The 26,093-nt window shown below is 45.3% G+C and overlaps 1 protein-coding gene across 1 annotated transcript in view; it reads left to right on the forward strand.

Moving 5' to 3' along the window:
- Positions 1–26,093, forward strand: part of MED21 (mediator complex subunit 21) — a 102,215-nt gene that overhangs the window by 72,941 nt on the left and 3,181 nt on the right. Inside the window, exons 7-8 of the mRNA XM_075683907.1 lie at positions 15,939–16,050; positions 18,838–18,938. Of these exons, the coding sequence (XP_075540022.1) occupies positions 15,939–16,050; positions 18,838–18,938 (213 nt within the window). The remainder of the gene's footprint in view (positions 1–15,938; positions 16,051–18,837; positions 18,939–26,093) is intronic.

Consider the following 26,093-nt stretch of genomic DNA (forward strand, 5'->3'; position numbering starts at 1 on the left):
AACTGTGCAAGCTCTCAGTAATCGGCTGTCAGTAATCGTTGATCGAAGCCTGTTCTTGATCAATTTCGGCTTTCTGAATGATGATTCGCCAGTGCAATTTGTGACCATCAACCACAAAAAAAATCCTAACAGCAACATGAACATCTGGGAATAAACCTTCAAGCTTTTCATGAATTAGAAGTTTCAGCATGTTTGTCACAGAAGAACAACCTTCGTTGCTCGCAAATGAAATAAACTGTGCAAGCTCATCGGGAAATGTGCCAGCCAGATCAGAAGGATACTTCTTCGCGAAGTCCATTGCCTGCAGGCGCCTCTGCGCTGGGGAAAAGTAGTTCTAATCTCTAATAACAGCAAACTGCGAGAAGACTTAGGTGTAGGCGCTGAAGCGAGCTGTGAGAGCGTGCAGGAGAGGGTCAATGGTGACGAAGAAGGTTTCACAGCGGAACTTAGGTGAAGGATATTGTGGCTCTGGTGTCCTCGTGCCGTCAGTGCTGTCGTGTCGTGTCTATTGTTTTCGCTTTCTCTGGGTGCTTGCTTTGTGCGAAGCATTGTCCGACGCTTCCTGCGCAAGCTTTCCAAGTTCATGAAACTCCTCTCTTGAGCCGGATACATAATCACATAACGATTTCACATCAGGCTTACGGCAGCATTCAATGACAGTGTTGGACTCTGAAATACCTTGCTGGTGGCGTTGAAGCGCTGAAGAACCCTATCCCAAAACTCGGCCATCAGTGCGGTTTCCAACGTTGTCATTGCCTTCAGCAAAGAAGTTGCCTCGTGCTTTGTTTCTGCTCGTTCATCATGATCTTCGGATAGTTCCATCAAGGCGGCTTTGATTTCTTTAGAACCTACCACAAGAGCCCTCGCTGCATCCGCTCGCGCTGGCCACTGCATGTCTGAGACTTGCTTTGGGATTACAGCTGTCGCGTTTTGTTTCAAGTGAGCCAGGAGTACAGCCCAGCGATGAGTAGACGCCGCAGAGAAAACGTATATACGCTGTACAAGCCCGAAAAAATCTAACGGCTTTCCCACAAGAATCTATAGCCTGCGCCCCGACCAGGTTAAGAGAGTGAGCAGCGCAATTGATAAAATTTGCTTGCGAATTGATATTTTTTTTTTTCAAATGACCCTGCATGCCGGAGTATTTGCCAGCCATATATTTGCTCGCGCTGTCGTATGACTGGCCATGACAGTCTTGTAAGTTAACTCCCAAGATTTTTCAAGAAGTCGAGCGTTGACATCGCGAGATCTTTCTTTTTGTGACTGATTATGGGTAAAAACCCGGAAAAAATTTCTTCAGGCTCATCGTTAGCGATGTAGCGAATGACCACTTTAAGTTGATCCCTATGACTCGAATTAGGTGTAGAATCAACCGAAAGAGTGAAGTGCTTGGCATTTGCAATCTCGCAAGCGATTTTTTTTCGGACTTTAGTTCCAAGAGCTTTTACAACCTCTTCGACAATGGTTGAGCAGAGGCAGGAAGTGTTTCCACGTCCAGCGTTCCCAAAGCTCTTTATATAAAAGATAGATAAATAGATAAAGATAGATAAAAGACGGACTGCTCGGATCTATCAGCAATCGGCGGCAGCGGCAGCACGAAAGACCATCGCTTGAACACCGCTCTGCGTTTTCGCAGACCCGCCGTGGTTGCTCAGTGGCTATGGTGTTGGGCTGCTGAGCACAAGGTCGCTGGATCGAATCGCGGCTGCGGCGGCCGATGGAGGCGAAAACACCTGTGTACTTAGGTTCAGGTGCACGTTAAAGAACCTCAGGTGGTCAAAATTTCCGGAGTCCTCCACTACGGCGTGCCTCATAGTCAGAAAGTGGTTTTGGCACATAAAACCCCATAATTTTTTTTTCACAAGTTGGTGTCGTTCCTTGTGATTGCTTTTAAGAATATGTGCTGCTTGCTGCCACTGCCGCCGCCTTAGTATTCTGCTATCGTCCTTTATTTGTTGGTGTTGTTTTGCTTGAAACTGCTGTCTGTAACGCACGATGTCGACAGACTTTTGTTCCTTATGCAATAACAAGTTTACAAAAGTAAATCGGAGTCAGCCAAGCAGAAATGGCCATGCCCCACATGCAAAAATGGAAACAGTAAAGGAGACAATCAAGGTGAAAAGCTGGCTGATGACGAGATAGCCGACATTAAAACCCTACTCGTTACTATAAATGGAAAATTAGACGAACTAATGCCGCTTAAAGAAACTGTAGCTAGCATTAATTGAAACAGCTGTAGAGCTAATGTCAGAAAAGTATGACGAAGTGCTGGAAAGGCTAACTACCCAGGAAAAGAGAGACAAAGGATATTCAAAAGAGATTGGAAATTTTGGAGAGAAAGGTCGAAAAAAAAGAAGAAATAGAAGTGTTGCGAAGTGACGTCAATGATCTTGAACGGAGGAGCAGAAAGCTGAACCTTGAATTCCATGGAATTCAGTCCACCGAACCTGAAAATCTGCTAGATAAGGTAAACGCTGTGGCTGACACGATAGGAGTTTTAAGGCTTTCGAGCGCAGACGTCGATGCAATTCACCGGCTACTTGCAAAGCACGATAAGATCCCAGGAATAATAGTTAGATACACCAGGCAAGCTCTCAGAGATAAGTGGCTCGGGAAAAGGAATAAACTGAGGGAAGAAAAAAAGCAACATTGCAATTATGGAAAATATGACTAGTCATAACCGACATCTGTTGCGACTGACGAAGGACTGGGCGAAACGAAATGCATATCAGTATGTCTGGCACAGGAATGGAAAGATCTTCATGCGCGAAACAGATGGTCAGTCGGCAATCGTAGTGCGCAATATGCGTGACCTTCCGTCATAGCATATTCCAATGTGCCCAACAAATGGGTGTAAAATGTGTTGTCGGAGTTTGAAATGGCTAATGACAATTACCTTCTTCCGAAGGATGTAAACGCAGTTGCGACGAACCAGCACAAAAATTCACTAAAATGCCTTCATTTAAACGTTCGCTCACTTTACAACAACGAAGCAGAAATGGATTGTTTTATGTCTAGTTTTTCTTTTTTTGTTCGACGCTGTCATGTTAACTGAAACTTGGTGTAAAGACGACCAGGATAACTTTCGGTTTTCGTGTTATCAATCCTTCTGCTTAAACCGGAGAAATCGTCGTGGTGGTTGAGTCATGCTATTGATGAAGCCAAACGTAATGTGTGAACTGCTTTCTTCTTTTTCTGTGCTGTCTGATGATTTTGAAATATTGTCAGTTCGTGTAAATAAGCATGTGTTTTCTGTTTGTTACCGGCCCCCACATGGACATGTGTCAAGCTTATTTTTATTTTACGAGCAGTTTCTCGATTTTGTTTCTGCAAATGGTTTCTCTGTCACGTGAGCCGGCGACTTTAATATAGATCTGTTAGCAAACACTAACGAACAAAGAAACATGAAAATGCTTATTACATCAAATGGTTGCGATAATGCAATCACATTACCGACCCGAATTACGGAAGACAATAAAGCACTGCTAGACATTTTTGTGACAAATTTTGATAATACAGAAATCACAGCAGGAGCCATATCATGTGGTCTTAGCGGCCATCTTCCGATATTTGTTATGATAAAGAAGCAGAATTTGGAATTTAGAAGGATGCAAAAGCCCACCACCCATTTTTTTCAATCTATTACTCTGTCAAATTTAGACAGCTTCAGGACTGAACTACTGAAGTCAGATTTTACATGAGTAATGGAAATAAAAAATGCCGATGAATAAGGGTACGAAAAATTTACGAACCAGTTCCTGCAGATCTACAAGCGACGTTTTCCAATAAAAACTTTTAAGCTAGGTAAAAAAATCCGCAAAGCTTGGATAACTCCAGAACTGCGCCGAAAAATCAACGAGAAAAATATGTTTTACCATCAATTTATTAAAACAAAAGATCCTGATACTTTAAAGCAATTTAAGGCGTGCCGAAATAAATTAAACAAGGAGATTAAAAAAAGCAGATCTAGTTACATTTACTCTGAATTCCAGAATTGTCTAAAGAAAAGTGACCTGGTATGGAAAAAGTTGAACACTCTTTTTAAACGCACGAAACTTTCACCTTGAATCGAGAGGTTATCAATAAATTACTGTGAAGTGTCTGGCTGCGCCCTTGCAGATTCCTTTAATGAGTATTTGCTTCATTATTCTGATCATGGTATACTTGAAGATTTTTACAATTTTATGCCCGTTAGAAATAATTCATCAGCTTTTCTAAGCCCTGTAACAGAGGATCAAGTTACATCAGTTCTTTCTTCTTTAAATAATGGTTCAAGTTGCGACGCTGAAGGAGTTCAGACACGTCCGGTGAAATATGTGTTGGATGTCTTATGTCCATATTTAACCCATATTTTTAACATTTGCCTAACGAGTGCATGCTTTCCAAAGCGAATGCAAATCGCTAAAGTAACTATGCTCTTCAAAAAGGGTGATCCTAATGATATGAATAATTACCAACCCATCTCTGTCTTACCCATACTTTCAAAAGGCTTGGAGAAGCTTATCCATTATCAGCTTTGCTCGTTCTTTGATTTACACAAACTTATTTCAGATGCTCAACATGGATTTAGGAAGAACAAACCGATCGAATTAGCTTTACTGGAACAGAAAGAATTTATTTTGTCCGAATTTGGAAAAGGGAACTTTGTACTAGGTATTTATGTCGACTTTTCTAAAGCACTTGATTTTATTCATCACTTCACTTTGCTGAAGAAACTTGAAATTTATGGAATCCGAGGGCATTTTCTTGAACTTATGAAATCATATCTCAGTTTTCGACAGCAGTTCGTTCAAATCGAAACGTATCGTTCTGATTTAAAATCCATAGTTAAAGGTGTTCCTCAGGGCAGCATTCTTGGTCCACTTCTTTTTAACATTTACATCAATGATCTCACTAACCTTTCTATTAAACCTAAATATGTTTTGTATGCCGACGACGCTAGTATGTTTCTATCTGTTCCAGATTGCCATATCTTACACAATGACGCCAATTCTCCTTGCCAAGCTTAAAACGTGGTCAATAGTAAACTATCTGAACATAAATGTTAATAAGACGAAAGCTGTAATATTTAGACCTAAATCAAGGCAGCTAAATTCCCATGTAAGCTTAAGTTATGGTGGCGCCACCAATAGAAATCACAAATAATATTAAAATTCTAGGTGTTACATTTTCTCAGAGCATGCTATGGGATGGTCACATTGATGCTGTTCTAAGTTAGCTCGAGCAGTCGGCATTATTTCGCATTACAGATCATATCTCCCATATCGAGTAATGATCCTGCTTTATAATTCCCTGTTTTACTCTCATCTTAATTACTGTTTCTTGGTCTGTGGCACAACCACGTATACAAATTTGCAAAAGACCTTTATACTTCAAAAAAAAAAAAGCTTATCAGAGTACTTTTTAATCTACCATACAACAGTCACTCGCAAGGTCTTTTCTCCAAAGCATACATAATACTAGTATTCAATCCTTACAATTATAAGCTAGCACTTGCATTCCAGCGCTAACTAAAATATCATCTTGAATCTCTGCATGAGTTGTCATTACTGAAAAAGAGCACTGCATTTTACCCTACCCGTCATAAAGAAAAGTGGATTGTACCAATTCCTAGAATCAATTACACAATGCAAACATCCTTCACACTTCCAACTCTATTAAACAACTGTAAAAAATCCGGGACTGACCTACTTAAAATATCCAAACGTGAATTACGACAGCTTCACTGCACACATTCTTAGTAACTCCACCTGTATTCCTATAATGTGTATACTTAATCCTGTGTTTATTGTACAGCTTTATACCCTCTGTACTTATTGGATTGATTGTTGTTCTATTTTCTTTGTTTCTATTTTGATTTCATTTATGAAATGACCCTGTTATTTCTGGCTATGCTAAATTGCGAAGAGATTATATGTATACTTGTGTGTGTCTTTCCCTGCTTTGCTGTTATTGACCTGTAGAAGGAGGCTGTGGGCCTTTGTCAAGCTGCCGTTTACGAGCAGCTTTTACCCACAACCGCCTCCATCATCCCTATGTAGATTATTATTATTATTATTATTATTATTATTATTATTATTATTATTATTATTATTATTATTATTATTATTATTATTATTATTATTATTATTATTATATTCGTAGCAAGGAAAAGATAAAACTTGGCAATCAGTTCAAGACACCCAAGGAAGTTGCCATATTGGGGAGACCCGGCGATTAAATCGTTGGATCCTCTGAGAGAGAGCCCTCGTTCCGACAGCGACTACGCACTGAAGGACACTTCTCCACTAAGTTGCCCGTTCCGAGCGGTGTTCAGGGACCGAATGACTGAGGTTCTAAGAGAACGTCGCTCAGGATAGAACGCCAAATGGAGGCCCTTCAAATAGGGATTACGGAGCAAGTGAAATCATGTATAGAGTGCACTTTCGCACGCACGCAAGTTCCTGTGCTTAGCGGTAACAACGAATGCTTTCCGGCCAAGGCTCTCGGCCGCAACCTTCAAATGTGGGCACCCGGCGCCCGCATCCCTATGAACGACCGCCTGCTTCCTCTCGCGATGATGATGGCGCCGCGTAACGCGGAGCAACTAGTGGTGTGGCAGTGGAATTGTAGGGGATTCCGCCGAAAACTAGGTTCCCTACAGCAGTATATCGCCACATCCACGAACCCTCCCGATGTCATCCTCTTACAGGAAGTCAATTGCACCCCTCCTTTATCCGGCTACAGCACGCTCTCGGGTGTCTCTCCTCTAGTGGGAGCCTTAGTTTCGAAACATGTTACATGTCGCGTGCATACCACTAACATTGACATTCCTCACCAAATATTGGAAATAATTACGCAAGGTAAACGCAGTGAGAGTCTGTTTATACTCAATGCATACAGTTCCCCCCGTTCGCGAACGCACTATTTTCAGCACCTACTAACAGAATTCGGTAGGTTTGGACGGGTTTGTGTGGTTGTCGGCGACTTTAACGCTCCGCATACTGCATGGGGTTACGTTAAATCGCAGGCTAAAGGGACCCGCTTATGGAATGCCATCTGTAACATGAGATACACACTGCTTACCGACCCAGAGCACCCCACTCGGATGGGCAACAGCGTTTCTCGTGACACCTGCCCTGACCTTACCTTCGTGCGCAATACTGGCCCAGTCGTTGCGCACGGGCCTTTAGAGGAGCACCTTGGTAGTGACCACTAAATTGTGGCGACCACGTCATTACGGGGTGCGCGCAGGCCCGAGCGAAATGTGCGTATAACGGATTGGGCGAAATTCAGGGAACGTCGCCAGGACCCACCTGAGCGCCAAGGGTACGAACGCTGGCTTGACTCTCTCGCACAAGATCTAGAGGCCACCACGAGCACAATGCGCACCACAACCGAGACACCAGACATAGACCCGCATTTACTTCACCTTTGGAACGCCCGCAGAGGGTTGACACGACGATGGAAACGACAACGCCTTAACCGCAAACTTAGGAAACGTATAGATCAAATTACACAGGAATCCCAGGAGTATGCAGAGATCCTTACGAGGAATACCTGGCGAGGATATTGCGATCGCCTCTAAGGCACATTGAGCACAGCAAAAACGGGGTCGATTCTTCGCTCACTCACAGATCCCACCACAACAAAGGGAAAAACATTTCAACAGCTGCCCATCCTAATGCACGAGTACAGGGACGATGTCTCTAAGGCACATTGAGCACAGCAAAAACGGGGTCGATTCTTCGCTCACTCACAGATCCCACCACAACAAAGGGAAAAACATTTCAACAGCTGCACATCCTAATGCACGAGTACAGGGACGATGTCTCGACACTCCTCAAAGAGCTATAGAAGCATTTCATACCCACAGGCCTGCCGCCGCAGTACCCTGACTATCCTTATGTAGGCGAGGCGAACGAATTGCTCGATGCAGACATCACATCTGACGAGGTGCGGGTGGTCCTACAAGACCTACGCCGCAACACGGCACCGGAAGCCGACCACATCCGATTCGCTACCCTTCGTAACCTCAGTGACGCGGATATTAACCACCTCACCCATATCTTCAATGATTGTTGGCGCAGGGGCATGATTCCCCAAGCATGGCGACACGCCGACATCACACTGATCCCCAAACCGGGCAAGCCTGTTAAGGTTGAAAACTTACGACCCATCTCCCTAACATCCTGCATTGGTAAGCTCATGGAGCATGTACTCTTGCGGCGTCTGCAGCCCTTCCTCGAAGAAAAATCATTCTTTTCTAACTCTCAATTCGGATATCGGGCTCATTTGTCTGCCAAAGATGTGCTTTTACAATTGCGGGAGGAAGTCATAGGACCTCCGTCGTCCGCCCAAGCGAGAGCACTCATCGCCTTAGACCTAAAAGGGACATTCGATAATGTTGAACATGGCCTCATCCTTCGCAATGTTGCACATTCACACTGTGGAATTCGTATGTACAACTATATCCGCGCATTTCTTCGAGATCGCACAGCCATCGCACAGAATGGGACCGCATCGATCCGGTACGATTCGCCTTGTAGGACGTGGGACACCCCAGGGCTCAGTTCTTTCCCCTACTCTATTCAATATCGCGCTCGCAGGGCTCCCCCGGCTACTCGACCAGATCCCTAATGTCGCCCACGCTATTTATGCGGACGACATTACTATCTGGTCGACAGGGGGTCCCGACGGAGCCATCCAGGACCGACTGCAGCAAGCAGTCGATACAGTTTCCGAGTACGCGAGAAAATGCGGCTTAAGATGTGCTCCGGAAAAGTCGGAGCTCATAATCATTCGCCCCCAGAGCCGTTCCTCTACTCCCCCTATCACTGTGCACGTGGATGGCACACCGATACCACAGGTTAATCGTGCTCGTATCCTCGGCCTACACATCCAAGCGGATGGCAGGTCAAACTACACTGTTTCCCTTCTATCCAGACAGATTGAGCAAATTCTGACCATGATCCGGAGGGTCTTCAACAGGCGCTCGGGCCTTCGAGAAGAGGACCTGCTGCGCTTGGTGGAGGCATGCGTGATCAGCCGCCTTACATACCATCTCCCATTTCAGCCGTTGACCCAAGCGCAACAACTTCGCATAGACGCAATGATTCGCAAAGCGACGAAACTGGCCTATGGCCTCTCGAACTATACTTCCACACGCCGTCTCCTTAGGGACACATAACACACTAGGCGAGCTGCTAGAGGCACATTGGGTCAGCCATCGCCAGCGCCTCCTACTCACTCCTACTGGCCGTCATCTTCTCACACGGCTAGGATACTCTGTCCCACCCCTTGAGTCTGAAACCCGTCTCACGATATTGTCGTCAGCGATACGCCAAGCACTAAGTATTCATCCATTGCCACGTAATATGCACCCCGAGCATGACAAAGGGCGGTGCAAAGCCCGTGTACGATACATCGGCCGCATGCTTGCAAACATCCCGGAAACACATACTTTATACACGTACACATCACGCACTCAAGAGGGCTATACCTCGGTAGTTTTGGATGGCACCGAATCCCTGAGAGACTCTGCTGCAATGCGCGGAACAAATGCCGCTTACGGAGAAATTCTCGGTGTTGCTCTTGCAATTCGATACGCCATCCGTGTTCCTGAGGAAGTGTATATATTGACGGACTCGCAACAGGCATGCCGGGCGTTCCTATCAGGACATGGCATCCCGAGAGCGGCGCACCAAATTCTCAAACAGATCCCGCAAAATACACCAGCCACACCTCCCCGCATCCACTTACTCTGGACCCCTGGTCATACCTCGCTGCCGGGTAACGAACGCGCACATGCGGTTGCCCGAGAAATTTCCCTCCGGGCGACTCGGCGTGGTGAGGCGACTAGTTCAGAGTGGGGGGATCCCTTGCTCCGTTACAAAGACATACTCCGTCATTATACACGCATTCGTCGTACCCACGCCGCACCACCGCTGTCCTTCTCACGGGAGGAAGCAGTGGCATTACGCCAGTTACAAACCGCAACTTTTCCAAATCTTGTCTCTCTCAATAAATTCTACCCACACTATTATGCAGATCGTTGCTCTGGCTGTGGCAGCTCGCCCACAATCTTCCACGTCACGATTGAGTGCACTGCAAACCTCTTTCCTCCCTTGCCAACTCTCCTTTACCCCCTACGCAACAAAGAGCTGTGGCACGATACCCTCCGCGACGGACCTACCGAGGTCCTCCGAGCTGTGATACAACGGGCTCGAAGCATCGCCGGAATCATCTTAGGGACCCTGGACTGAGGGTTCCTCCCACACTGATCTCCCCATTCAAATATTATTTATAAAGATGTTTTGCTGTCTTGCGCAGGTCAAGCACGCATGGTCTATGACACTCACTTTCCTCGTGTGTCTTTAACTTCGCATATGCCTTGTTCCATGAACTGAACCCATCTGGCTCCGAAAATTGGTTCTTTCTTGCCGACATCAGAGTGCAAGAGAGCATCATGTTCACCTATAGGCGGTCAAGCCCTCGGGCCGGCACGTACCCAAAGGGGGGCCCTGGGGGGCTTGGCGCCCCCCCCCCAAATTAAGACGCATACCTCCCTCCCCTCCATTCCCCACCCACGCCATCACTTCTCACACACACTCCTAAAGCGCCGCCGTATCAATGTTGAGACTTGACAGCTATTCGGCGGTCAATATTTTGTTGCCTTTTTCACTCCTTTTGGATGGCGGTAGTGATCGGCGTCTCCTGGGATGTGAAGGCCAGTTTCCTCATCGATTCGGTGCCCGCGCGATTAACTCGAGATGCATTCAGTTGTCACCGTCTATTCAACGGTCACGCGCATCGTTGTTGCATCGTTAGTTCAACCTTCTTCGTCTAGACTTATCCAGGGACCGGGAAAGGGATTCAGTTCGTGGTCAGCTGGTCTGCATGTACGTGGAACGAGTTGCGGCCAGAGAAAATGCCAGTTGCGTTTAACTTTTCCTTTTGTTTCATTATTTCCTCGAGTGACGGCTCGCCGCGACGCTGACAGATCTCCGGAACCATATACCAGCGGTATGGGTTAGATAAGGGGGAAAATAAAATAATGCGAGACAGCGTCCATCATCAAACCCTGCAGTAACCCTTAAACTCATAGGCAATATGTCTGTCACCCGTTAACTCGTCTGGTTTTTCCCTAATTGTACAGGACTGTTCGCGCAAAATTGGCAACTGGAAACAAGTCTTAAAGGGACACTAAAGGTTACTATTAAGTCAACGTGGACTGTTGAAATACCATCACAGAAACCTCGAAACGCTTGTTTCGTGCCAAGGAGAGACTTAATTTAAGAGAAAATGCGTTCTGAAGCGTCCGCGTACCTCTAGCGCAGTTCAAATCGCCCGCCCTCCGATCGAGGAGTACTGACATCATGGTCTCATAGTGACGTTGCGCCATCGGTGAGTAGAACGGCGTCCGCAGACGGCGCTACGGCTTTTGTGCGCAAAACGCGAACGCGCGGCCAGAAACAGAGCCAAGACAGAGCCGACAGCAGAGCGAAAGCGGGAGTATGGTGGCTAGCAGAAGGAGAAACGAATTACGTCCCACATTACGTCCTACGGCACACGGAGAGTCCGTTTTCATTAAATATAGGCTGCGGCGAGCTCGCAGCGTGGTCGGCGTGGTCTATGAGAAGCGACGAGCCTTTTCGCACTCGCAACAGGGTTAAAATTTGCGAATCGACGCAAAACTCGGCCTAGAAACGTGCTTCGCCACAGCCAGGGCTCAATACGACCCAAGCTGGCACGACCCAGATGTCGTTTCCCGCACCGCCACCAGGTGCCGCTACTATACCTCAAACTCCAGCGCAAGACGCCCATAAGCTGGTACTTCATTCTATGACGCTAACTTCGACGCTCGTCGCAATGGACCCTGACACCGACAGATTGGCTCGCGATGGTGGGCTCAACTTCAGCGATTTGAGCACCGACGAGCGCGACCTGCTGCTGAGGGCTCGCACTGCCGGCGTCGTTGCGTACTACGACGGCGGCCTCGACACCGGCTCTCCGGAGCGGGAAAGCAACGAGGGCTTCCCACGACATCACATGGACGTGGCATTCTCGCTGCTTGTTCCAAATGAAAGTTTCGCGAGCCAGCAGAACCCTCACAGCATGACGCGATAACGAAACTACTGAAACTCCAAAGCGCGCGCGGCGCAGAGTCGAGCGAAAACGAAACCTTTCGAACACCCATATTACTGAAGGGTAACGTCAAAATGTTATTTTTTCTTAGAATCGAATAGACGTAGACAAGTAGCATTTTTTCCCGTCTTATAATCGAATGAAATTATATTTTTAATACGAGTAGTTGAGTATTAGTAACACAAATTATGAGGAGTCCTTTCGTCATCGGGCTAGTACCGGAATGTCGCTGGGGGGTCTCAAATCGTGTCATGCATTTACCTCAATTTCTCGGTTACTAAAGCTCTGTTCGCGATTATATTGACGCCTTAGACGTTCTAGAACATTGCTCTACCACTTTAACTTGAGTTTCTGGTAACCTTTAGTGTCCCTTTAAGGAGTTGAGAAATTAAGCGATCTACTAAGGGATATGGCCGAGACAACAGCCAAACAGGAAGTAAAAGCGAAAATTAACGAATTTAGCCATTCTTTACGAAAATATTCATGGATCATTATCTCTTCATTTCAGAAGGAAACAGAGAAAACGCCGCCGGAAGTGGAGGACAATTCCGTGTGTTCTGAATAACGCTTCTACAGTTATCATTAGAGCCGCCTAACGTAGCCACGTCTCTGCTGTGCTTGTGTTTTTCCAACCTTCCGCGGTGGGCGCAGTACGTCTAGAATCGCATATTCTTGAGGCATACGCGGTTGTACGCGACTGGCGGCCACGCATCGTTACGCAACTTCCCAAGTAACAATAGGAGTTGGTTGTGGCACTCGTTAGAGCATGTAAACGAGAGATCCAAAAGAACTGTGATATTTCCGCAAATGTATATTTCTGTATGATTCTTCCAGAGCTAATTCAAAAAACGCTAATATAGTCGGGTATAACTTAAGTCTCCAATGAAGCCCCACCTACGCCCTCATAACCGCCAGCCACTTTTCCTCCGCGAAGCTGCAAATAATTCGTACTTCAAACTTTTTTCTGTTACCCAAATAAGGCGGTAACTACAAAAATAAAATTATTAGCGCGTAATTTTAGAGCTTTTCTCTTGCCTAATATAGTAGAATGGCGAATGTCTAATTCTTTATTGAACTGAAATAACATGCTTGCTTCGCTACAACTATTTGTTGTGGAGTTTCACTTCAGTTGGCAGTGAAGTTTCATGAGTAAAATGGGTGCAGCAGTGAAATGAACCGCAGTGCAGACTTTTGAAGACTCCATACATTTTGTCCATGTCTGTTGCACACATCATTGCTTCTGGCGATGAAAAGATTCTTCAAGAACAGCAGACGCTCCCGAGCATGGAGGAAGGAAACTGAGAGGTCCTACCCCCTCCGCGCGCTAGGAGAAAAGTGTGGAGGAAATGTCGTAGTAGGTTCTCCTCTTTTTTGCTGCTTTTTTTATTTATTTCATTGCTGTAGCGGCCTCGCCTTTCGCGCCGCAATGGCGGCTTTGTTATGGTTCTGTGCGCTCACACATGTTGCTCCGTAGGTTTCGTACCGTGGCAAAGGCTCCGTGCGGGCAGGTTTCCATTGGTCTCCGTGTTTTGTTGCGCTGGGTTATCTGCACCGTGCTCTACCGGATGTCGCTGTGGCCAGGTAGGACAGGAGGAACTAAAGTTCGTGAAATGAACGCGCATGCAACGCTGTACGCAATGTACCGCGCAACGGCAGTGACAACGGACGAAGGAATTATATCCGCGGGAAATTTTGCCCTCTTTGGGGGAATCATGCTAACGTGCCATCGCAGGCCGAAACCCATGCGTTTCAGAATCTGTACAATAAACGCCTTGCAGGTCAGTGATTCCTGCTTTTGACAGCGCATATGGTGCACTTGCGGCACGTAAAACGTACATTATAAATGCATAGTTCTTGTTCAGTAATAACTAGCTTGCTTTTGTGCATATTGAAACACATGCTGATTAACTGTTGCTTGTTCCTCGCAGTACTCGCGACAGCACGAAGTCTTTTAGGCAGAGCGCGTTCGAGGTTCATGCACACCTGCACAGGTGTACCACAACACACGCTGATAGAGTTACGCAGAATATGCACATTTTGCTGCCCTCGGCACCGTTCGCCTGCCAGCCGACGCTTCATCCTCGAAGATGGTAAAGAAGCAATCCTCCCTACCGCAGGCGTATCCTATTAGTGCGTGCGAGAAGTGCAGGGAAGCGAAGGTGAGCGAATGCGCTGCAAGAGTCGGCAAGGCTCCACAGAACGTACGCCTGCGAACACATCGAACGGCTGTTCCACATGGTCGTATGTAGGCCGTTTCTACGCGCGTACTGTTCTGCACCGTTCGCCGGCTATCGCAAAACTTTAATGTAAAGAGGAGAGGAGGGGCTTTAATGTAAACAAGAGAGGGGAGCTGGCCCGATAGGCGGAGGAACGCCATGAGTGACGCCAACTTCCGGCTTCACTTTAGCTTCAAAAGAGTGACGTCAGAGCCTCTCCTGAGTTTCCTTCCTCCATGCTCCGGAGGCACGTTATCCGGAGGAATCAAGCATAGAGTTTCCTACAAGAAAATTTTTGTAGGAAACTCTATGGTATCAAGTATGACGCCATTTTGAAAAGGCCGCATGACCACAATTTTGTTTGCTTCTGTGATTGGCTGGCGGAGTAACCTAACTCTACGCGGTCCGTGTGCCTTTGTTGCCAATTGCTGTTTTTTTTTGAAGTGCTATTCTACTAAAGTAATCTTTATTTTACACTTTCACTTCTTTACTTGTTCTTGGCAGTGTTCTTCCTGTGCTTCTTTCCTGCGCGAGTCCATTAGACGTGGTTCTTTGTTTGCCAAGGAGAGGTGTATCGCAGAGGCGCACCTGTAAAATACACCTTATTTCATTTCTCTTTTGTGGATTTGCGCGTTTTTATGGCGAATGGTGGGAGTTATTCACATTTGTACTAAAAAGGTACCCCCTCATTTGCATCGAATCGTTGCCTTCGGTTGCCCCCCCCCCCCCCCGCGCGAAAAAAAAAAAAAAAATTGGGCGCGTGCCTGGCCCTAACGTGCGTCCACCGTCACGTGTATGTAATAGGATTAATAGCAGCGTCGGTGTGCAATACATATTGCTCGAAGGAAACATCAATTTGCAGTGCTGCGGTACCTTAGATTGACATAAATACCGATAACAAATCGCTCGGCGGCAAGAACAACGCAACATGTGTGAAAGTTTCTTTGCGTGGCCTCCGAGATTCGTAATGCCTAAATCCACGCCACACTGGATTAAAATGGGTATATCAAAGGCGATCCTTTTGCTGGTTGTATGCGGCGGAAGCGATTTCGAGAGTCAGAAAATAGCATAGACAGTGGACTTCGCGCACCACCCTTTTTATACCGGACGTTGCGATGTAAGCGCAGAGGCCTTGCTTTCGGCGCGTTGCGATGTCTCCGTTTCTTCAAGCGCAATGAACTGTGAGTCTTCAATAAAAATTTAGCATAGGAGCGCCAAAAAGAAACAGTGTTTTTTTTTAATGATCAGTAAGCAAAGTCATAAGCAAATTCACCGTAATCTGTAGCCGCCAGTAGCAGCAAAGAAGCTTCCCGCCCTAGCAACAGTGGGCATTTATTTACATTATGGCTGACAGGCTAACGCAGCTTCAGGACGCTGTGAATGCGGTTAGTTATTTTGAAGTGATTCTTTCGCTTTCACTGCTGTGTTCTTGCTTTTGCTATGCGTATTACATGCCATTCAAAATGCGAGTGCAAATAAGCATTTTCCAGCTCTTACACATTGTTGGAACGCGAGCATGAAACCGGTCGTGCGTGCCACGTTTTTTGTCGACTGCTTCATGCCCATTTCGCGCGGTGATTTCTCTTTCGATCGCAGCAAGCGGACAATTTCTGCAACAGCATCGGTATCCTGCAACAGTATGCGGCACCCAGCAGCTTCCCAGAGTTCGAGAAGTCTGTTTCCAAGCCTGGACAGCAACCTCAAGAAGGTAAGGCTGTGGCCTGCTGTTATACGGTTTGTAATTCATTGTTTCACGCTCGGAGGCTTTTGTATCCAACGAGTGCGACTAACGCAGACGTTCTGTGTACGGAAATTTATGTGGCACAGCTCGAGCCCGAGAAATCGGCCAGTGCCTCGTGAAGATGTTTTGTCATCGTGAACCGGAGTATGGCAATCACGTTGGCATACGCAGGGAACGGCCGTGCCTAGACTTATTGCTTGTGCATAATAGACTTCAATCAGATCCAAACAACTTTCACCATTTGCGCAGCGCTAGGGAAAAAAAATGCATGAGTCATTCCACTGCGAAGGCGGATGAGCAGCGAAGCTGATCCGGTCGGCGTTGAGCTTCGGAAGATGCGCCGGCACATGCGGGTACACGTGACCGTTCGCCGTCGAGAAACGTGAAAGCGCACCCCTGCGCAGAGCCTCTGTACACGCGTTGTGCTGGACAGAGGCACGTCACTCTTTATCAGCGCCTCCTTACACGTGCAGCAGACGCGAAATCCCAACGTTCTCGCCGGGAAAACACCACTTGACCACATCCACCGCCTTGTGCTGTCGCTCTTCCGACCGTATATGCCGTTGATTTTCCAGTGGTCGTTATCGAACCGTAGGCGATCACGTACTCGGCAGCTTGATCCGAAGTTGCGATCGAGAAAATCTATTTGGAACCTGGCATAGGCGTCGTCGAATCCCGGCACCGCGCCCTCGTGGGATCGCCGGCCGGCTCTTGCTCGTCGCTTTTACGTACTACATCGCGGACACGCTCTTCGTCTCGGGTCGCCGAGTTGGCACGACGTCGACGGTCTCCCTCCCATCCGCCGCTCTCGCGGTCGCTCCTCGTAGATGCGCTGCCCTTCAGGCGTACGGATCACGCGTGGCCTTCCCATAGCAACGGTGAAGCGAAATAGTACCAAAATTTCCCCTCGGTCGTCTTATCAGGCGCACACTAAGTCACGCACTACGTCATACATTCACAGAGACAAAGCTGCGACGGAGCGCCGTTTTGGACACAGGCGGCCGTTACACCGAGCACAGAGGCGAGCGGCGGTCTACGTTCGATTTTGTTGTTCACTCTTTCATTCTCACTTTTTAGGGGAGAGTGTTTCCGCGCGCACACTATAAAATCCCGGATCCTGGCCATAGACAGCTTCGCTGTAATAAACAATAGATATGAGCATATATCATCTGTCTGGACGGTGATGGGCACATGTTTCAACGGCAAAAGAAATGTAGATGAAGCGGTGCCAAAATAACTGCAACGACTAGTAACGAGATTGTTAAGAAATGCTGGAGGTGACTTACAATGAATGACTGATGACCTGAACTGGCAACATTTAAGAGTAAGTTTGAAGCTCGGTATGAGCAAAACTAAAATTTTCTAGCTTGGCAAAGAAACAAGCTCATGATTGACAGTCAGCCTCTGAAAACTGTGAGAGAGTATGTCTATGAGGAACTTGTTGGCCCAATTGGTACTTGCTGTGAGACCTAATTGCCGCTAAAAGAACGCACACAAGCTGTCATATCATCGTGATTATTTTTCTTTGTGTGCATTCTTTTGGCTGTAGTTATGTCTCATTTGTGTTCATCTCGCCAATATAGTTGCAAGGGACTCAGATAATGACAAGACAGTCGGTAGACTTGTAAATATAGATTGCAGTGTATTCGGCAGGTGTTCTCAGGTCACGAACAGTGTGTTACTGATATTTTAAAAACAAATGTGCATATGTGCATAATCAATATACTCTGCCGGGCTGAAACTTGGTGGTTAACAAAGGAACTTTACAAGAAGCTAACACCTGTGCAACAAGCAATGATACTGAAAATTATAGGCGTAACATTAAGAGACGGGAAGACAGCACTGTGGATTAGAAAGCAAGTGCACGTAGCCGATATTTCGCTTGAGGTGTGGAATTGGGCAGGTCATAAGATGCACAGTTAGTGCATAGGATAGCACAGTGGGTGCCAAAGGATGTGAAACACTATTGGGATTGCGGGATAAGGTTAGGAAATTTTGCATGCATAGGATGGAGGCAGCTGATGCAACACACGGGTAACTGGAGACCACTGGGAGAGGCCTTCGTCCTGCAGTGGGCGTAGATAGGCTAGTAATGGTGAAGCAACAATGTTGGACTACAGAAACTGTTTTGTGTAATGATCTGTTTGGGGGACATGATCATTTTCATGTGAATGCTGTTGTCTACAGCTGACAACATTCATTGCACGGTGGCAAGCACGCTGTCTTGACAGAGTGCCGTAGGCACTGTCGTGCATAGCTACCGGCACATTCACTGCCAAGTCACGTAAAATCGTGCGAAGGTGATCATTCCAAACTGATTAAACTAACCACGCAAACGTGGAACTTTCGACACAAGAGAAGGGATGACCCGCGGCGCAGTTGATTCGCACCGTTAATTTAATCATGACCATCTAACTGGCCCAAACTTGCACCCTGTGTTCCAGAACACCACCTCTGAGAGAGAGGCTGGTGTTCTCAGAGGAGGACCCAATACAGTCAGTGACTGCGAGACCTCCATCTGTATCTCTATATCACATGATGAAATTCTGAAGCAATAAAATTCTGTTTCTAATTGCATTATGGTGTATTGAGGCAGTTGCAGTGTCAAAAACAATCATTTGAAGTGCCATGTTTTGCAGAGATTGTGACCTGTTTCCGCCCTTTTGCTTTTGGTTGTTCCTGTTCGCACCCTGTTGCTGCAGTTGCACATTCAAGAGGCTAAAATGTGTTGCTCTTCACCGTCTCGTGTTTCAGATTACCCGCAGCTGTTCGCATCACTCATAGCGAGGACTGCAAAGGATATTGATGTCCTGATCGACTCCCTGCCAAGTGAAGAAGCTTCTCCTGAGCTGCAGGTACTGCACTGGCTTCTCGTAACCACCACAAGTGTTCTCACCATCTGTGCTTTGGGAGTTACTTTCGAATTCAAGCTAAGCACTGTTAAATAGACACTAAAGAGAAAAATATATGTAAATATATATATATTGATATGCAGATCCAATGCTATGTGAAGCGAAGCTTTATGAATGTTAAATAAAAGCTTCACAACTAATGGCAATGCATGCAGTTTTGTTTACTTTCATCCTGAGAAAATTTTCGCACCAGCTCACTTTGACATCATGGATTTTGACGGCGCCTGCTTGGCTAATTGTGTATGGGTGAAGACGGACTGCATTGTAATACAAAGGTGTTAAAGGCTGAACTTAGAAATATTGAATAACTGAGATTAAATTATGGAGTTTTATGTGCCAAAACCACTTTCTGATTATGAGACACACCGTAGTGGAGGACTCCGGAAATTTGGACCACCTGGGGTTCTTTAATGTGAACCTAAATCTAAGTACACAGGTGTTTCCGCATTTCACCCCCATTTGAATAACTCTTACTGAGCCACAATCAATCAATGCCGTTACATTGACGTATGGGCCCTTGGGTATTGGCGCGACTGAAAAAGTGGAAGCTTGTTTTGTTTTTCCTTTTCTATAATCACCCTCTTTCCAGCAAAATAAAGAAAATATAGTTTTGAAAGAATATGCTTTGTCAGTCCGCTCTGATCTTGTGTTTCTCGTGAGGGTACTTTAAAGGGCACTTTCACTAGGCCACATAGCAAATTTTGGTTACACCCTGGAAGTTATGTTCCCTCTAGGGAGCGTTTTGCTGCAAGAATTTTTCAGACTGGTTCATTAATAGCCGAGATAGAGATATGTCAGCGCCACAAACACGTGATTTCAAAGGTGAGCATCACCGCCAACAAGGACACTCTCTCCACTTGCCCTGTCTAGACTCCGCACACAAAATTCGTTCCCTGCATTCTTCCATACCAGAGTTGGAGGATTGCATGATGCATAAGTTAGGAGTCCTGCCCTTTCTCTCTCTCTCTCTCTTACTTTTTTAATTTTTCCATTTTTCTTGCGTGCTTTTATGCTGCATGGCGCACTTCTGCTGACGGCGCCGCGCGCGAGCTGTTGCGTTTGTCTCGTTTTGCAAAGTGCACTATTTTGCACGCTGTGCACTAAGGACACCTGACTAGCGGTGTAAGTCAGTGCTACACGAAAACTGAGGCAGACACAGGTGGATCACAGAGTGTGATCACGCGCTGGAGCACAGTAGAAAATTACATGGTGACATTGACAAATGACAAGCAAGTATTAACAAATGGCAAACAAGCAGACGAAACGAACGTACGTACATCTTTCTTGCTACAGCACGAAGTACAACAAAAACACGCAGACGTTCGGTTTATTTCGCCTATTGAAACAACAGGTTACACAAATAACAGATGTTGCCTTGAATAACTCTTTAAGTGTCACGGGTGACTGTGAGCAACGTCACAGCATATACAAGTATGTAGGCGCACTTGCTGATGTAAATCATCTTAGAGCACAGTGCCCATGCGTCTTGCAGCATGGTGCCCACGAGGAGAAGGGCAAACAGCATTTGGTTTGAAATTTCAGCCCTTTCCGCGGTGTGTAGTGATGTAATACTTTGCAGACGCGACCGTTAGCACGCATTGCATGCACGGTACTTGTCAGCTCAAAATGGCCAGATCTGGTGAGGGGCCCTTTAAGACTTGTGTGCATTGGAACTAGTTGGGGGGGACTTGGTCTCACTAAGTGTAAGCTGTGGAGGCACACATATTTTGCTAAGCAACTGTAGTATAGAACCTTCAGTTGCCAAAAATTATGGATGCCTGCTGTGCTGCAGTGTACAATTTGAATTTGGGTGTTTAGTTTTCTTCCCCTAACACACCCCATGTAGCCTTTAGACGTGCAAATATGTGTGTGATGCGAGCTCGTGCTTTAGAAGGGCCCTACACAGCGTTGTACTGCATGCTGTTGACAGGCGAATGTCCCAGCGGTGTTAATTATGCACTGATTCGGACCTGCTTGAAAAGACAAGCGTGACAGGCCAAGGCATAACGGTATTGCAACAGGAACTGCGCATGCAATCATATTCTACTGGTCAAGCTGAGATGGCATACCAAGTAGATGGCACAGTAAGCATGTGTAAATATCAGGAAGGTCGCCTTGTGACCAATTTGTAGCTTGTTCTGTTGCTTGGATGCACAGTGACTCTAATAGCAGGCATTGACATGCGCTCACTGTGGCATCTTGTGCATGCATAAGCCACTGCCATGCTCTGGCATTGTGAACAAGTGACTTGTACGGGCCCCAAAACGTCAGAATCTACATCATATGTTATTTTATTTGGCGAATGTTTGGTTCAGTTCGAATATATATATATATATATATATATATTCGGTATGTATAGCTCAGTTCTTTCTTTTTTTTATTATTATTATTAACATAATTCTGGGGATGGGGGGCATCATTGTGAGACCACGGCGTTTTGTGCATGTCTCTTCCCCAGTCGCTTTGCAATGTGCAACAGTTTCTGCAAGTGCGTACAGCAAATATTATTACAGCTTTGAAGCTCAACTCAACATAGACCAAAGGAACGACTTGACACTCACTTGACTACCATATCTGTGAGAAAAAGAAAAGAAAGAAAGAATTGGTGTTTTTATCATCTAGTTCCTTTGTTCTGCCTCGATGCAAGCTGCTTTGTGCATTACTTTTGATCAGCTGTCAATTAGCCAAGTTCATCATTTTAATTGGAGTTATATGCGGGATCTATGTAGTCTATAAACTTGCATGGTTTAAGTTTTTGATAAAATGCTGCAGTGCAAGTACTGGACAAAATGTTACGTGCCCTTGACCCTTTTCACCTGCATATGTGGCGTATTTGTCGCCACATGTGCAAAAGGAATATGCGTATTTACTTCCTAAAACTGTTCCAATCGGCTTGTGTTCCAACTCCGCCATTACCCTCGGTGATAGGTCTAAATGGCTTGGGCTTCACCCACATGTACGTTGTGCGTGCCCGTATGGGCTGAGCCCAAGCCATTTTGATCCATCATGGAAGGCTAATGGTAGATTTGGAAAAAAAAATGATTGGAGTAGTGTTATGTGATTGTGCCCCATATTTGTTTACATCTGAACGAAAGCATTTTTTCCACGATTCGAAAGCAGATTTTGCCTCGTCTAGGCATTGATTGTCAAGTCAAGAAGAAATTGTTTCTGCCTAGTGATTTTGCTAATCGTGCCTTCCAATGATTGTATTGATTGTGCAGTATATTTTTTGTTAACAGTTTTAATGGCAAAAAGGCAGTCTTCTATGTGAAAACAAGCTGTAAATCCCTGAATTGGCAGTCATTACTGAGGCACAATTGTGTCCACAAATTGAGGAATTCACAGTCATGAGTTGGAAGAATGGAGAATTGAGGGGCTCACTGTTTAATAAGAACAATATGGAGCTAACAGGCAATGAAGACAAAAAAGCATAGATGAATCGACTGTTTCTTATGCAAGTACAAATTAATAATGGGTGCTGATTAAATTTTCAATAAGCTTCATCTGAAAGGAACTGAAAGTGGAAGAGAAAACAACTTGTTATCAGTGGTTGCTGAACCTGTGGGTTCACCTTAGAATGAAGACGACAAAGTCCTCAACTGCAATATTGTCACATGGCGAATCCCGAAAGGCTGTTGCCACTTCGTCGTCTTTACCATCGACGACCTTGTCCTCTTTTCCACCGTAACAATATTGGATGTGCACTTCTTAAAAGTGCGATGTCTTACAGCATCTTTTCACATTATTTGGATGTGTAGCTTTCGGTCTGCACCAGAACTACTGCTTCACGTTACTGCTCCAAAGCAGTTTTTCTCGCTCCAAGCTGCTATTTTTCTCTGCTCCCGAACTGTGGTTTTTATCGCTCGAAAAGCTACTCTAAAGAACTTAAGTGCCGCTTTCATCACGCTTTCATCACCCACATGCGCACCAAGCCTGTGCTTCTGCACGCACACTTCCCTGACCATCTTTTCTTATCTACTTGTCCTTCTTTGCAGACGTTACGTAAATTACCGAAAAGAATATAAAGAATATAATTCGAAAAGCCCTTTCGAATTAAAAGTAAAATGAATCGGTTATGTGTCAAAGTAAATTTTTAGATAAAGAAACTAATTAAATATGTAATGAATAAAATTTTCATCTACCCTAGTGTCACCAAAGCTAAGCGAAAGATACAGGTTGGTTGTGGGCCTTACTGATTGAAGTATAATAAAATAAAACCATAATACAAAATAGTCCTCTCGACTAACATTGTTCTTCGAACTATGAAGACATTTCTTGAGGTCTTCAGCTGAATGATTGACAGCGGGGTTCTTTCTTGATGGGAACATCCGAGTCTCCATCCAAGATCCACATAGCTTGCATTTGTGTTGCTTGTGTTAGAAAAATTGTTCTTGTTGAGTCTAGGATTCTTTCTTTTTTTCATTGTAATTCAGTTCAACTATCGTAGTGTGCTCGGTCAGTGCCTGCCCTCATAGGCCCAGCATGGAGGCCATTTTTGTAGCCTTGCCTTCAGGGGCCATAACCACTGATGTGCAGAAGTGTTTCCAATTGCAAATTGGCCACTGTGTTGCATGCGCATGTACAACAGGCATTATGTGGATTCCTGCATGGTTCGGGCAATTTTCATGCCAAGTTGCAGGTATCACTATGCTTATCATCATTATGATCATCACCAAGAGCTCCATTTGTCCCAAAAATTTAATTAATCAAATACTGTGGTTTTATGTGCCAAACCAAGATATGATTATGAAGTACACCATAGGGAAGGGATCGGGGTTAATTTTGACCACCTGGGGTGCCTTAACATGCACCCAGGGCACGGTACACAGGCGATTTTGCATTTTGCCCCCGTCGAAATGCAGTTGCCATTTCAGCGATTATGTCGCTAGGTTTAGCAACTTTCTTGTCTGTTTAGCGACAAAACTGTATTGACTGATCGGCGACTTTTCTTTAACAATATGACACAGTAGTGGGCGACATTTTTGCAATTTCGAAGTTAGGAAAGTTGCTTTGAACATACTTTTGTAAGATGCACTTTGTTACTAAAAAACTACAAGTTAGTGGCCCACACTGCTTGTACAGTGCATGATCTCTGTGACCATTATGAAGCAACGGCTGTCTCATTATCAGTGGTGTTCACATCGTGCTTGCGCTTCACAGCATGGCGGTCTTAATATGCTTCACGCTGCAAGTTCAGCAGTTTCACTAAATATGCTTCATTAGTGAACGTTCACAACCATATTAATAAAGTATTCTACCAAAACTGAGAGAGAGAGAGAGAGAGAGAGAGAGGCAGGGAGTTCAACCAGACAATCTGCTAGTTTGCTGCCCTACACTGGGAGTGAGGGAAAATGTGAATATAAAGAAGGAAGAGGGAGTAAGTGAACACTGCATGCACGTGGGAGGATACACAGGACAATGTTAAGATTGTGAATTATAACTAGCATGGATCCCAACTAGCCTTGAGCTAGGGATTCAGATGTCCTGTACAACATTTCCTGTGTACTTTCCTATTTTGAATAAACTTCAATTTCAATGTACTTCAATATAAGCGATCCCTTAGGCCGGTGCACTGCAAGGACTGCACCAGTGTTGTGACAGCCGTTTGTGCCAGCGACAGATGTGGCCACTGCCTGAGTACTTTTGACTAAAAAAATGGTATATAGCCTATCCGGTGTAACTAATTGCTATGAAGTTTATGGTAAGAATTATAGCGCAGCAGGTGCATAGTTGGTCTGATTGACTTTAGGAAGGCTTACGTATCAGAGCACCAGCGCTCATTCATGCAAATCTAAACTAACCGCTTTTGTTTCCCATGGCTTTCGGACCAATCAGTAGTGCACGAAGCTTGCAGGTAGAGGAAGGAGTGGAAATGCAGTACTTGATCTAGATAAATATCCCGCACTTGTCATTGCCATGTTAACAACATTTGACTGACCGTGTGTCTAAGTTTTTTTTTTCTACTTTTATAGCTGGCGAGAACAACAAAATTTACGACGATGATGTGGTCCAAGGGCCTTAATTTTTGTGCTAAGAAAATCGGGTAATGTTGTGTTTTGAATTGTCCTATATTTTAGGACTGTACAACCTGAAAGTTGAGCCAGAATTTCAGCTTGCCTCCTCCATTTTCATGTTTATATACTAGTAAATTGAAAGCCCTGCAATTTACACCCTGCCAGTAAACAAACTGTTTATTCCTCATAAGCATGGACCTACACAAAAGTGAAATGCTTCGGTAGATGATTTATGCCACGTTTGAATAGGATATAGTGTTCGAAAGTGCCTAGGTTATTTAAAATGTAGTCGGCAATTTTAGCGACATTCAAGTAAAATTTAGTGGAAATTTAGTGACCTCTTTGTCTTGGTTTAGTGACAGACGCCACAAAAATATTGCAACTCGGCTCTTCAATGAACCTCATTCATGCCAATTTGGGTCACTGGGTATATGCCAGAGTATGTACAATTCTTCAATGAAGAAAAAAAAAAATTTCTCTGGAGCTGGGTGGAATTGAACTTGTGGCATATATGTTCAGACAAGATTGTCTGAATATATTTTCACTCGGGCACCATGTAAGCACTTCCTGGTAACGTTGCCAGATGGCACGAGGTATGAGCTTGCCTGCCGTACACGTCTCGTACACGATGCATCTCTGTGGCGTCAATACATTGTGTCACTGGTACATTGCTTCACTGCTGCTAATCGCATTAGTGTAGACAGTCATCCTGAGATGGGTTCTGCTGAAATTCTTTTTCTCTCCCTCTATCTCTTGGGACGTTAAATGCCACCGTTCAATTTTTAACAGCAGCAAGGCTGAAGGCTTAGAAGCACTGCTTCTCATTTCCAGAAGAGCCAACTATGGTTGGCAGAGACACATCTTTTCTCCTTTCTCTTTCTTTCTTTTAGGCGATACTGTTTTGGCCAACTAATACATGTATATTACCAAAATTTCCCACCTTTCTTTTCTTACGAGCTGAATGTACTTCTCCGATTTCTTCTTCATTACCCGCCACGTGTTATGTTTTGTACTCTTTCATCTGGCGACACCGGCATTCTCTTTCTGCAGAGGGACATTTCACTTACTCTGCCACTACCTGCAT

This window comes from Dermacentor variabilis, chromosome 3 (genome assembly GCF_050947875.1).
Source record: "Dermacentor variabilis isolate Ectoservices chromosome 3, ASM5094787v1, whole genome shotgun sequence".
Lineage (NCBI taxonomy): Eukaryota > Metazoa > Arthropoda > Arachnida > Ixodida > Ixodidae > Dermacentor > Dermacentor variabilis.